The sequence below is a fragment of the Myripristis murdjan genome, chromosome 4 (assembly GCF_902150065.1).
Source record: "Myripristis murdjan chromosome 4, fMyrMur1.1, whole genome shotgun sequence".
Lineage (NCBI taxonomy): Eukaryota > Metazoa > Chordata > Actinopteri > Holocentriformes > Holocentridae > Myripristis > Myripristis murdjan.
Genome location: NC_043983.1, coordinates 35,599,558 through 35,611,754, shown reverse-complemented (window position 1 = coordinate 35,611,754; position 12,197 = coordinate 35,599,558). Strand labels below are relative to the sequence as shown.

The 12,197-nt window shown below is 43.4% G+C and overlaps 1 protein-coding gene across 1 annotated transcript; it reads right to left on the bottom strand.

Moving 5' to 3' along the window:
* Positions 1-4,353: 4,353 nt before the first annotated feature.
* Positions 4,354-10,791, bottom strand: LOC115358353 (zinc transporter ZIP3). The gene is made up of 3 exons (XM_030050300.1): positions 10,680-10,791; positions 7,535-7,781; positions 4,354-6,807 (listed from the first exon to the last, which is right to left on the bottom strand). The coding sequence occupies exons 2-3, from the start codon at positions 7,739-7,741 to the stop codon at positions 6,076-6,078; spliced, it is 939 nt and encodes a 312-aa protein (XP_029906160.1). The 5' UTR covers positions 7,742-7,781; positions 10,680-10,791; the 3' UTR covers positions 4,354-6,075.
* Between the last annotated feature and the right edge of the window lie 1,406 nt (positions 10,792-12,197).

Sequence of the window (12,197 nt, the reverse complement as noted above, 5' to 3'; positions counted from 1 at the left end):
GCTGCATCTGCACAGAAACACACCTTCCTGCAGACTTCAGTCCTGCACACACACAGTTGTGGCTGCAGGCTGCTGGAGAAGTGGCAGAAAAGAACATGAAAATGTGGATTTATGTGACATTATTATTCTAAGTTATTATTTGAATAATTATTTTTATTCAAGTGTCCTTAATATCCAACTTAATTGTACTGTTTGACTTTGTACAAGCCTGTTAGGGTTTTTATGTGCTTGCCTTTGTCAATAAATCTTATTCTTTTGCATACTTCTTATTATCATTATATATTCCATAAAAACTTGGCATGATACTCCTGCAGTTATTGCTCCACCTGCAAACACCAAACAGGAAAAAAATTGTGCCCTGATTTTAAGAAATGTGCTATTAATTTTATAAGCAATCCAACTCACCAATTTCTCTCAAGTCGAGTTAAACATGAATTTTGGCCCATTAGAGATAAAAGGGGCGAGGCTCTATATCACAAAACATCTTTCCAAGGCAATACACACTAACAGCACTAGTGCCACTACAACCCAGCAACCACCCAGAACACCACACCAAACCCTATAGCAACACACCTAGTTGTCATAGCAACTGCCTAGCAATGCCCTAGCAACCACTTACAACACCATAGCAACTGCTGGTATGATCTTCCTGGCACATCCTTCTTCTTTTATTTACAGCTCAGAACAGCTCTGAAGGCTTATGGGGTACCGTGGGACAAAACACTAAAACATCACCCATTCCACAGATTTTTTAACAACAGAGTAGCACCTAAGGGTTTTGTCTCTCAGTTTTATGGCTTCCTACTTGAGTCCTCCTATAAGGATCTTTCCCTAGATAAAACATGGAGGAGAGATGTCCCAGAATTGGATCCTGATTTTAATTGGAGATCAGTCTGGCACAGTATCTGTTTATCTTCTCGTAATCCAGACCACCAACAAATACACCTGAATTATGCACACAGAACCTACTTGACCCCTAGAAGAATGCACGCGATGGGTCTTCTGCCTGGTCCGCAATGTACTTTGTGCACCCTTGGTGTCCCTGGCACATTCCTCCACATGTTTTGGGAATGCCCACCCGTCGCGTGTTTTTGGAGAAATGTGTCCTCTCAATTGTCCGATATATTTTCTTTAACTATACCTGCACTCCCAATTATTTTACTCCTGAACGATATATCTCAGCTGTCGGCACCTAGACAACTCCAAAGACTCATTCTTGCCGGCCTCACGGCAGCCAAGAAGTTGCTTGCCATAAGGTGGAAACACCCCAATAAACTTTCCTTAAGCAGTTGGATCATGACATACCTAGATATAATTTACCTGGAGGTATCCACTGCTAGGGTGGCAGGAGTTGAAGAATCTAACATTAGTTTATGGTTGTCGGCAGCTGAGAAATTGAAGGAGCGACTATAATTTTGAATGATTATGCTATTTTTCTGTCTTTTTTTGTTTTTGTTTCTGTTGTTGATGTTGATTGATGGCCCTGGGGGCAGGGAGGGGGTTGGGTTATTTATTTCTGTTTTTATTTCTGTTTTTTCTTAATTTTTTTTTTCTTTTTTATCTTATTAATGCACTCTCGATCACATGACAGATGAAGAATTTTTCTTTTTTCTTTTTTTTTTTTTTTTTTTGGTACTCATGGAACACTGTCTCTTTCTAGCTTGCTTGCTCTTTCATTTTCACTTCACCCACAACATGGAGACACTGTACCCATGGAATGCCAGTGACACGTTATACACGTGTACATGCTCAGATATGTGTGTGCGGATATGTGTTTGTGTTTTGTGCATATGTGCATGTGTATGTATATATTTATGTGCACATGCACATATAGTAGGAGTGATAATGATGATGGTGAGGTTAATGACAATTACTGTTACCGTTGCGACTGCATGTGTGTATGCATGTACGTATGTATGCGTATGCATTTACATATGTGTGATTGTGAAGGTGTTCATATGTATAAGCATATATGCATAATCTCTTTTTTTTTCTCGTCTTTTTTTTTTTGGAGAAACAAATGCTACTGGTGTTTCATGTTGTAACTGTCCTAAAAAAGAAGAAATAAAATAAAATATTTGATCACAAAAAAAAAAACACCATAGCAACTGCCTAGCAACGCCCTCGTAACCACTTATAAGACAACAGCAACCGTCTAGCAACACCTTGGCAACCACCCCGAACACAACTGGGTCATTCCATGTCATTTCACCAAATTTTCAGGACATCCCACGCACTTGGGTCTCAAAAAATTCTGAAAAATTCACCAGTTGTTCCTTATGTATCCAATAGGCACACTGTAAAATTTGAGTTTGCTCGGATGGAAACTTTTTGAGATACGGCCAATTTAGTGAGGGGAGTATGTCGATTTTGGTGCGTCCTTATTTTTCCTCCATTTTCAGGTGTCAGTATCTCAGGAACTACACCACATAGGAAACTGAAATTTGGTACGATAATACACCTCCACCTGCTTTCTCAGAATATACAAAAATATCTGTCATACATCATAACTGGTGGGCATGCCAGCCCCTCAAAAATGGAAAAACAATTACACGGGTTTTGTGGTCGACCATGTTTGGGCCTTCAGAAAACAACTTTGTTTTTGCCCCAGCTTCTTGCTTTTTTCAGAGCTTTGAGATACATACATGGACTTTTCAAAGCATTAATGGTTAATCAGATATATGCATTGGTTTCTGGATGGCAGCCTCTCCTCTTCTCCTCTACATATATGTATCTATGTATGTGTGTGTGTATAGATAGATAGATATGGTTAATTGTATCTTTGTAGTGACTTCGTCTCCATTTTCTTGCTAATTTGAAAGCAGCAGCTTCCAGTTTTATGACAAATGGATGCAAGTTTGTTGTTTTATCTGAGACATAAACACCACATGCTCATGTTTTGTTTCTCCACCTTTCATTAAAAAAAAATCTGCCTTTCTACTTTGTTTTCATTGTTTTCTCAGTTTGTAGCTTCACAGAAGTTTTTTTATTTTACCTCACTGTGTCTGCCGGACTAAAAGCTTCTACAAACTGCAGACATGTATCTGCACCTGTGCCGGTGGCAGATGCTGCAGGAATTTGCACCCTGGGCAACTTTGAAAGGAGTGGTACATCACTGCACTAACAATCTTTGAGTGGATCCAGTGAGAGGTCTGCAGCTTCAGAGATCAGAAAGTTCAGTGTTGAGCAGAGCGCACATCACTGTAATCTGCAGATCGAGCTCTTATTGATCACATTACAACTGATCCCACATGTAAACATGTGGGATTAATTCACCAGCCTCCAAAGGTCAAGATCACAACATGGGATTTAGGTGCATGTGTGTGCCAAGAATCAATCAAACCCTGTCCTGTGACTGCACCCAAATCCAGTCCTAATCCCATCCTGCCTGCTACAAGCTGGCTTTATGCCGGAACCCGGCGTGATGCCGGTGAGCAGGAACAGGAAGCGGCCGCGATGTTCATTCAACCAGCAGGTCGAGGCGGCACAAATAACTCAAATGACACTGAGGGTTACGCTGCACGACGGAGTATTAGGGCCAAGGTAGGGAGAAAAAATACAGCGCTAAGGGAGGGGCGAGATTAAAATCACAGATATCCAAGAAAAAAGTGGATATTCTCTGAGATTAAAGTGGCAAATTTACAAGAAAAACTCAAATTCTGAGATTAAAATTGTAATTTTATGAAGAAAAAACTCAAATGGTTGCAAACCTGTGGAATGAATTCACCACCTCCAGAGGTCAGTGCAGACATACACCTGTACATGAATACATGAATCTGTAAATACGTGCACACGTTTTTCATATTTATCAACATGATTACGCACACACGGATTCCAGGTGCACATTGGCACATTCTTTACACATGAAAAAACTTCAGAACGCATTTAGAGATTTTTTTGCATTTTTTCTCTGATCCGCTGGTTTTTAATGAGAAAAGGAACTTGATTTAATGAGATGTTTCAAGGAGTTCCTGACCCAAACTGCACACAGTGATATCCTCATACACAACTGAAAAACCATACCATCTGTGTTACTCAAAGACTGTCTGGATTAAAACTAGAGTCAAGTTAAGAGCTGGGACAGGAAATCCAGCTCGTCGTCTCTGCTGGGATTCTGAGACGAGACACAACTTATAATATATGAAAAAACAATCAGGTTTTTTTTGTTGTTTCAAGTGAATGCATGACGTCTCTGCAGCACACACGATTCTGAATGTTGTTTAATCAAATGTCTCGAGGCAACTTTAACGTCTGCGGCGTCTCCGTCCGGTCCGACTGGAACAACAGACTCCTCACCTGCTTACGTAAAGCTCGCATGACAAAAAGCTGAAAGACAACCCATTCACCACGAGAGGAAGCACCGGCCAAGTGTAAAAGCTTTAATTTAAAGTTCCTCTTACACGTTTCCACCAAAGAGAAAGTGTTCCTGAAAACACAAACTGAGACAGACGACACACTGTCAAAAAATACAAAACTACTGCTAAGATCACAATATCAACACACGCACAACTATATATATAAAAAAAAAAAAAGTCAAAAATATAGATAAAGGTGGACATCTCAACCACGTCGTAAAGGGTTCCAGTGTTTTTATTCGGGGCTTTATGGCTCCATGAACCTGTAGAAAACAGCAGCAGTTCATACACTAATCTGAACCTCAGGACAGAATGAACACAGAAGGAAAAAAAGCAGCTTCTAAACATTTTCTGGTTCTGGATGAATGAGTCTCTGATGCTGGTAGCAGGTTCAGTAATAAGGCCTAAACATGAGGAATTAACCAGAGTTAACTCCGTTTTACCTTCAAAACATGAACGAAAGTCGCTGACAGACTGATCCGACCCGGCGGCTCCTTCACATCCAGGACCGGGATGTTAGCGGGCGTAAAAAAAAAAAAAAAAGATGCAGGTTCAACTCACAAAACTAAAGGGTTTTTTTCTGTGATCCCCTGGAGTTTAATGCATTAAAAAGGAGAAAAGGAACTTGATTTAATGAGAAGATGTTTTAGGAGTTCCAGATCCAAAACTGCCCTCACGTCACATCGCATCACAGGATTTGGCCCACAAAATAACAACAAAATATAACATAACATAAAATCAGAGTTCTGACAATCTCAGAAAAAGCTGAACTCTGACATTAATCCCAGAATTCTATTTTTCTTTTTTTTTTTTTTTTTTTAAATTGTGTGTTGCCCTAATCCTCCTCTGTATCACACAAACCCCACCAGCTCCAGGGGATAAAATCAAACAGCCCAGCGTGGAAGGAAACAAACAATGGTGGATGAGGGCCGCTGTAAGGAAAAAATGACAGAGCCAGAGGAAGGGGGCAATATTATGAGGAAATAAAAAAATCTGAGATTAAAGCAGTACATTTATGAGAAAAAAAACTCACAAATTTCTTGAGATAAAAACTTGGAAAACAGTTTATCTTTCTTTCTGTCCGAAGCTCCACCTGTGCTGCCCCCTGCTGGCCGTGTCTGAGGCCTGCAGCTGATCCCCTCAGCAGATTCTACTCTGACGTGGGATTCAGGAACAAGGAGATCCTGCTGATCTGAGCCCAGAATCACAATCTCCTCCTCAGCATCTGGACTTTGAAGAGACACTGCTGTGACTTGGGCTGATTCAGAACAAAGCAAGACACTCATTTTCAGAGTTTTCTTCTCATAAATTTGTGAGTTTTTTCTTTTAAATTTACAACTTCAATCTCGCCAATTCTTAGTTTTTTCTCTGAATTTATTTCTCTGAATACGAGCCCCTCTCGTCCGGCTCTAGGGGCCCTAACACGCTGTGGCACTGCAGCCTCAGCGCCCAGCAGGGAAGGAAAAACCCCAGTCATTATCAGCTAATATTAAATTATTTCAGGAGAAATAAATAGTTTCTGTTCACAAAAAGAAAAGCGAGATGTCAACGTCCGTGGATCCTGCAGGAACGACATTTTTTCATGATTCGATTATGTGATTATTGATTATTTGGCGATGCGATGAGTCTGCAGCTGGGATCTGGAGACGTTAGCAGTCTTCCTCTGGCTTGTCTGAGCTCCGCCCACTGCAGCTCCGCTCCGTGACATCATCAACGGGTGTCAGTCGGACCATTTGATGAAGACGAGCGCCGCCAGCGAGCCGTAGCCCAGGATGAGGAAGAGCACTTTGAGCAGCCGGTCCTGCTTGTCCTCCAGTTCCCGCGACAGAATCTCGAAGAAGGTGACGAAGAGGAAGGTGCCGGCGGCGAGGCCCTGCAGCACGGCCGACACCACGCTGCCCGCCAGCGTCTGCGCCGACTCGATGCCCATGCCCACGCCGATGCCAAGCGGGATCATGAGGCTGACGGCGACGGCCAGCTTGACGGCGTCCCTCATGGGCAGGGCGGCCTTGGCCACGCTCACGCCGAGCGCCACGGCCGCCAGCGTCTCGTGCACGGCCACGCCCAGGAACAGCCCGCCCAGCTTGGCGCCGTCGTCCTGCAGGCCGAGCGCCAGTCCCTCGAACGCCGAGTGGGCGGAGAGGGCGAGGACGAGGCTGGCCAGCCGCAGAGGCCCCGCCCCCGCCAGCTCGGCCGGGCTGAAGTGGCCGTGCTGGTGACCCGCCGGCGAGCCGCGTGCCGGCGAGATGAAGGGCGTGTCGTACTCGGAGTCGCTGCCGGCCTCGGAGCCGCCGGCGTTGAACGTCTCCAGGTCGATGAAGGACGGCTTCTCCTTGCGGAAGGTGAGGACGGCCTGCTCGACGAAGACGGTGAGGAAGAAGCCGAGCATCATCATCGTCTCGGCCAGCGGATAGTCGGCGGTGATCTTCAGCTGCTTGAACACGTCGTCCACCTGAGGAGACACAGAGCGCAGCGTCAGGACGGAGCCCCTCCCCTCCCTCTGTTTTTTTTTTTTGTTTGTTTTGTTTTGTTTTGTTTTGTTTTTTGTTTTTTTGTTTTTCTAACTGTTATATGTGCTGCCTTACAAGAACCATCTTGTATTTGTCTATTATCATTGTTGGTATTTCCTCATTGTAACTCTGTAGTTCTGAACTACCATGGTTGGTATTTAAAATATCTGCAATAACATCTGATGATATCAATAACCTCATGACTTTAATATTCTGCAATGGCACTTTACATTATGATGCTAATAGGTTTACAAGCATTCTACATTGGCACTTTAAGTATGCAATCATAATTTCTACTACCTAACTGGCATTTTTACACTGCACTTTCCATTAGGAATGTTTAGCTTGTTTATTTATGTGTGTATGGCATGGTGTGGTCTGTGACATCGGCCATATAGCATGCAGAACACACACGCGCCTGCTTGTAGTGCTTATGTTGTGTGTATTGGTATGTGATAGGTGTAGGTCTGTTTATTTTAATGTTTGTTTTACTGTGTTAATCGTTTTAATGTTTGTTTTACTGTGTTGACTGTTTTATGTTAAGCTAATGAAGGTGCACACTGTCCTTTATAAATTGAATAAAATAACAATAAATAAATAAAACAAACAAAATAATAATCTTATAATGACATCAACAGTGAATGTGATCCATCCATTATCTGGCTGTACCTTGTCTCTGACAGCGGGCAGCAGGGCGTTGAAGCAGGTGGCCAGAAACACGCCGCCGCCAAACGAGTTGCAGAGCGCCAGAGGCTTCCTGTACCTCTGGGCCTTGTCGCTGTCGACCAGCAGGAGGCGCACCGGCACCAGCACGCCGGCCAGCATGAGCACCAGAACTCCCAGCAGGCACAGCAGCTTGGCCACCAGGATCTGCATGACGCCCGGCTTCAGGTCACACGTCACAGCACCGGCATCCCTGCAGGAACGACAAATCCATGATGCAACAATATCCAGCGCCTCAATATCAAGCCTTTAAAAATCATCTGTATATTAAACAACAAATAATCTGTATTTTCTCTATAACCAATAATTTAATGTCTATTTATTGACTTCCCACGGGTTCTGTTAGCTGGTCAGAAGCTAAATTAATTTGAGTATGTTCTATAGTGTCAGTGTACATGTAGTATTCATATCCAACTCAGTGTCCACTTCATCAACTCCACCTGTATAATCTAATCTAATCCAGTCCAGCTGTTGTGCCATACAGTTTCCTCTCCTGCTGTAATGCTCAGCTTGTCTTGTTGTCACGGTAACAGAGGTGTTCATTCACTTCTGTGTTTGGCATTGAGCTCATAGTTAGTGCTGCACTTTACTGACAGCTGTTTCCAATATTCTGTCCTCACTCATGTATATAAACAGGGAGGACAGAAAATCAGAAACCCCTCTCAGTATAATGCAGTCCAGTAGCAGACCTCTGCAAACTACAACCTCAGTAATAAACACAGAATTAAAGAGACACATTCTGCACAACGTCAACACAAACTGAACATTATACACTTTGATAAAAGGCAGAGTTTATGGCAGATCAGCTGAGCTGAACTGGTTAGACTGGACAGACTGGGGACAGTGTGTGTGTACATACATCTATATATTAAGGCTGAACAAGATATCATTATCAAATTATTATCTCTACATGAACATGCAACGTATTAATATCTCAAAAGGCAAAAAGAAGAACAATATCAAACGTAGGGTTAGCCTGAGACACTGATCGGTCTGTTCTGATCAATAAAATAATAAATAAAATACTTTATGAAGTCACTGCATTTTCATGTCCCGTTGGTATTAACATGCTGTTTTGAAGAAGGCTTCATTTTCATTGTTTTTACACTTAAAATTTCTAATAAGTGTGAACCCACAGTCATATTGTCTGTCGTATCGCTATCCAGACACCTGTCAGAAACATCCAGAGGCCTGTACCATAAAGCTGGATTAACATAGTCGGGCTTTCTCTTACTTATCTGGCTTCACTTAACGAGACATCAGCACTCAGGATTTTCGGTACCATAAAGCCAGCTATCAACTCGCTAATTCAACCCAGGCTTTCCAATCTAGATCTGTGCGCGCTCACATAAAAAGGGCGGAGTTTGCTGCATGCGACCAATCGCAGACATGGAAAAATCTACCCGAGCTGCACACGTCACAACCGAGGAGTAGACAATAATCATTAATAAATACGAGGAATATAAATCAATAATCCAGGCAAAAAGCAACACAGTTGCAGCTGCCAAAAGCTGGCAAAAAATCGCCGTCTGTGTCAATGCGTAAATTAGTGGGATTATAATCTGACTTCCACACCATGACGGCACGAGTAGAACTGACTACAGTAACGTGCGTGTTCAATAAATGAATGTGTCTCCCACTCAGCCATACACTCCCGCAGAGGAACTGGCCCTCTCTCACAGTGAGGGGCGACCCTCGCTGGACCGCTGCCTTCAGTTTGAGTTTCGTCAGAATCGTCACTTTGATTCAACTGGTTTTGATATTTCATTTTATAAAGCATCTAACGCCTCGTGATTATTCTGCTGGTTAAAATATTATTTCACTGTCACTTAAAGACAGTAAAACATTTAGCATCAACTCTCATGTGGACTTCTCAGGGCAGACTCCCTAAATACTAAATATGAGCAAACTAATGGAAACCTAAAGGAGCCCAGAGGCTGGCGTGTATTTTATCAAACTTTTATTTAACCCTCTGAATTAAATTCCCCTAATTTATTTTCATAAACATTAAAAAAAAAAAAAAAAAAAAAAAACATTAGGCTACATCAGTCTACAAGATCAATTTTTGGTTGGACAGTGCAGTCATGAGAAACAAAAAACAAACAAACAAACAAACAAACAAAAAATACAAGAAGAATTGTAAAATGTATTAATTTTAATTTTATAAAAGAAGAAGAAAGGGAAAATGGGCAGGCCATTTTCCCAGAGAGCTGATTGGTCAGTAGGTGGGGCTTTTCTACCTGCTGAGCTCTTATCCTGAACTTAACCTGCTCCGGAGCAGGTTAGGTGTTCAGCATACGTTACCACGGCAACGCAGCCCGATAAAAAGTAAGCCACCTTTATGGTACAGAAAAGCCAGGGTTAAGCCTGAAGTTAGCTCACTAAGCTGAAATCCAGCTTTATGGTACAGGCCTCTGGTGTGATATTCTGTCCAAAACACGCACTGAAGCTTTTACTGAGGCGGAAACTCAGTTTTATTTCATTTGCGAAGCTGCAACTGAACAGAACACAACAGAACACAACAGAATATATTAATGCTTCCCTGTGGGCTAACACACACACACACACACACACACACACACACACACACACACACACACACACACACACACACACACACACACACACACTCCGTGTTTACCTCTTTAGTATTTCAATGTTGTGACCCTGAGCCGCGCGCGTCAAGTCAACCAACAACCACAGCACTTCCGGTCATTTCTTTCAAAATAAAACCCTTTGGAATGTGCTAGATAGCAACTTTTTTTCTTATCCGCATCTTTTGGAGGTATTTTTCCACAACACATTCTCTGCAACAGTTAAAACCAGTCTTTAGCAGTTCTTAATCTGTTTTTCTGCCATTTGTGTCGGTTAAACTTAAACCAAAATCGCTGTATTTCCGGTCTGCTCGTGGCTAGCTGCGGCTAGCTTAACGCGGCTAGCTGTTAGCCGTTAGCTGTTAGCCGTTAGCTGTTAGCCGGCAGGACGTCCCGCTCGGCAGGACAAACCCAGCACTTCGCACAGAGCTCCGCCGTGTTCCTCACAAACACACAAACCCAGAAGAAGCTTCCCGACCCAGGAACATCCTGTTTACCTGTCCGCTCCTCGCGCTCCTGTTCCCTGCCAGCAAGGTGTACCACTTCCGGCTTTCACCCCCTGACGTCACGCAGCGTTCACGTTCCCCGAGTAACCACGTGTCCTCAAAGTTCATCATCATGTGGCTCGTTTTGTTTTGTTTTGGTAAAATAAAAGTCACAACGCGAGAAAACAACACACACACACACACACACACACACACACACACACACACACACACACACACACACACACACACACACACACACACACACACACACACACACACGTCAGCATGGAAGCCCATGACTTTAAAGTGGAGATCCTCCTGGTCAAATTTTACTGCTCTGCCAGTGGAAGTAGCCAGTCAAATGTTTTACTTGAGTAAAAGTAATCTCTTTTAAAAATACTTAATTATTCAAAAGTACATTTTCATTTCAACATCAAGGTTCAAGGTAAAAAACACAAGGTTCAACACATTGCTGTATTATTTTCAGCTGCACGAGGAGAGAGTCGCTCAGCTGTGCCGCGTTTTACTGCAAACACCCGGAGCATCTCCCCTCCTCTGCATCCGTCCATCCGTCTATCTAACATATGCCATGCCATACCTGTCAAGTATCCCGTTTTGGCCGGGATTTTCCCGTATTGCTTCTGCATGGTACGGGCGCATACACGAGCACATGCACGGTCACGCACGCAGTGCGCGGACGTAAATCATGCAATTTTCCTCCTGCCTCTGCAAAACTGTTTAATGTGCAGCTTGATTACCGGCGAATGGCCGCGTTGCGCAATCAATCAACCATGTTGTCTGTGTGGCTGTCTGTTGTGCTGCTGGAACCGCGTATAAACAAAAGTGGGTTTATAATGAAAGTACAGCAGTCTGTGTGCGGAGATCCGGCAGACCTGGTGCTGGCCGGCACCGCGTCGGCACCGGCCGGCACTGGCCGCGGCACCGCGCGGTGTGCGGCCACCCGGTCACCCGGTCTGCCGGATCTGACAGGTGCCGCTCCGGCTTCTGTCTGAGAACATCCTGTTTGAAGCCTCGCAATGGCGAGGTGCTGCTGATCAATTGTTAGGTGTCGTCTTGGTCTCATGATGTCAAAATGTGAACAGCATAATGAGGAGGACTGTTTAAATACCAATTCTAATTGAACCAGGAAATTTATTGGTCGATTCATGGATCAAACACCTGATGTGAATTTTGCCGTTAAGCTCCTTGTTAGAGAACAGCAACTTGTGCAAAAAGTACTGAAACATTGAACAGTTGGACATGTGCATTCAAAAGTTTACAGAAGGTCACATTAAGTTCACCTGGAAAGGTTATAATGCATTTTAGGTTCATCCTGAAATTTCACCCGAAAGCCGAATATCCCTAACTTTTTGTGAGTAGTGTATAATGATTTATAATGACGTTGGGCCATGCCTGTGTCATATTTCAACGTGATGACGTGCATACCGGGGGCAATCGTGCTTGGGCACGTGCTTAGCACGAAAGCCCTAACCCTAACCCTGGGGTTAGGGTTAGGGCTTTTAAAGG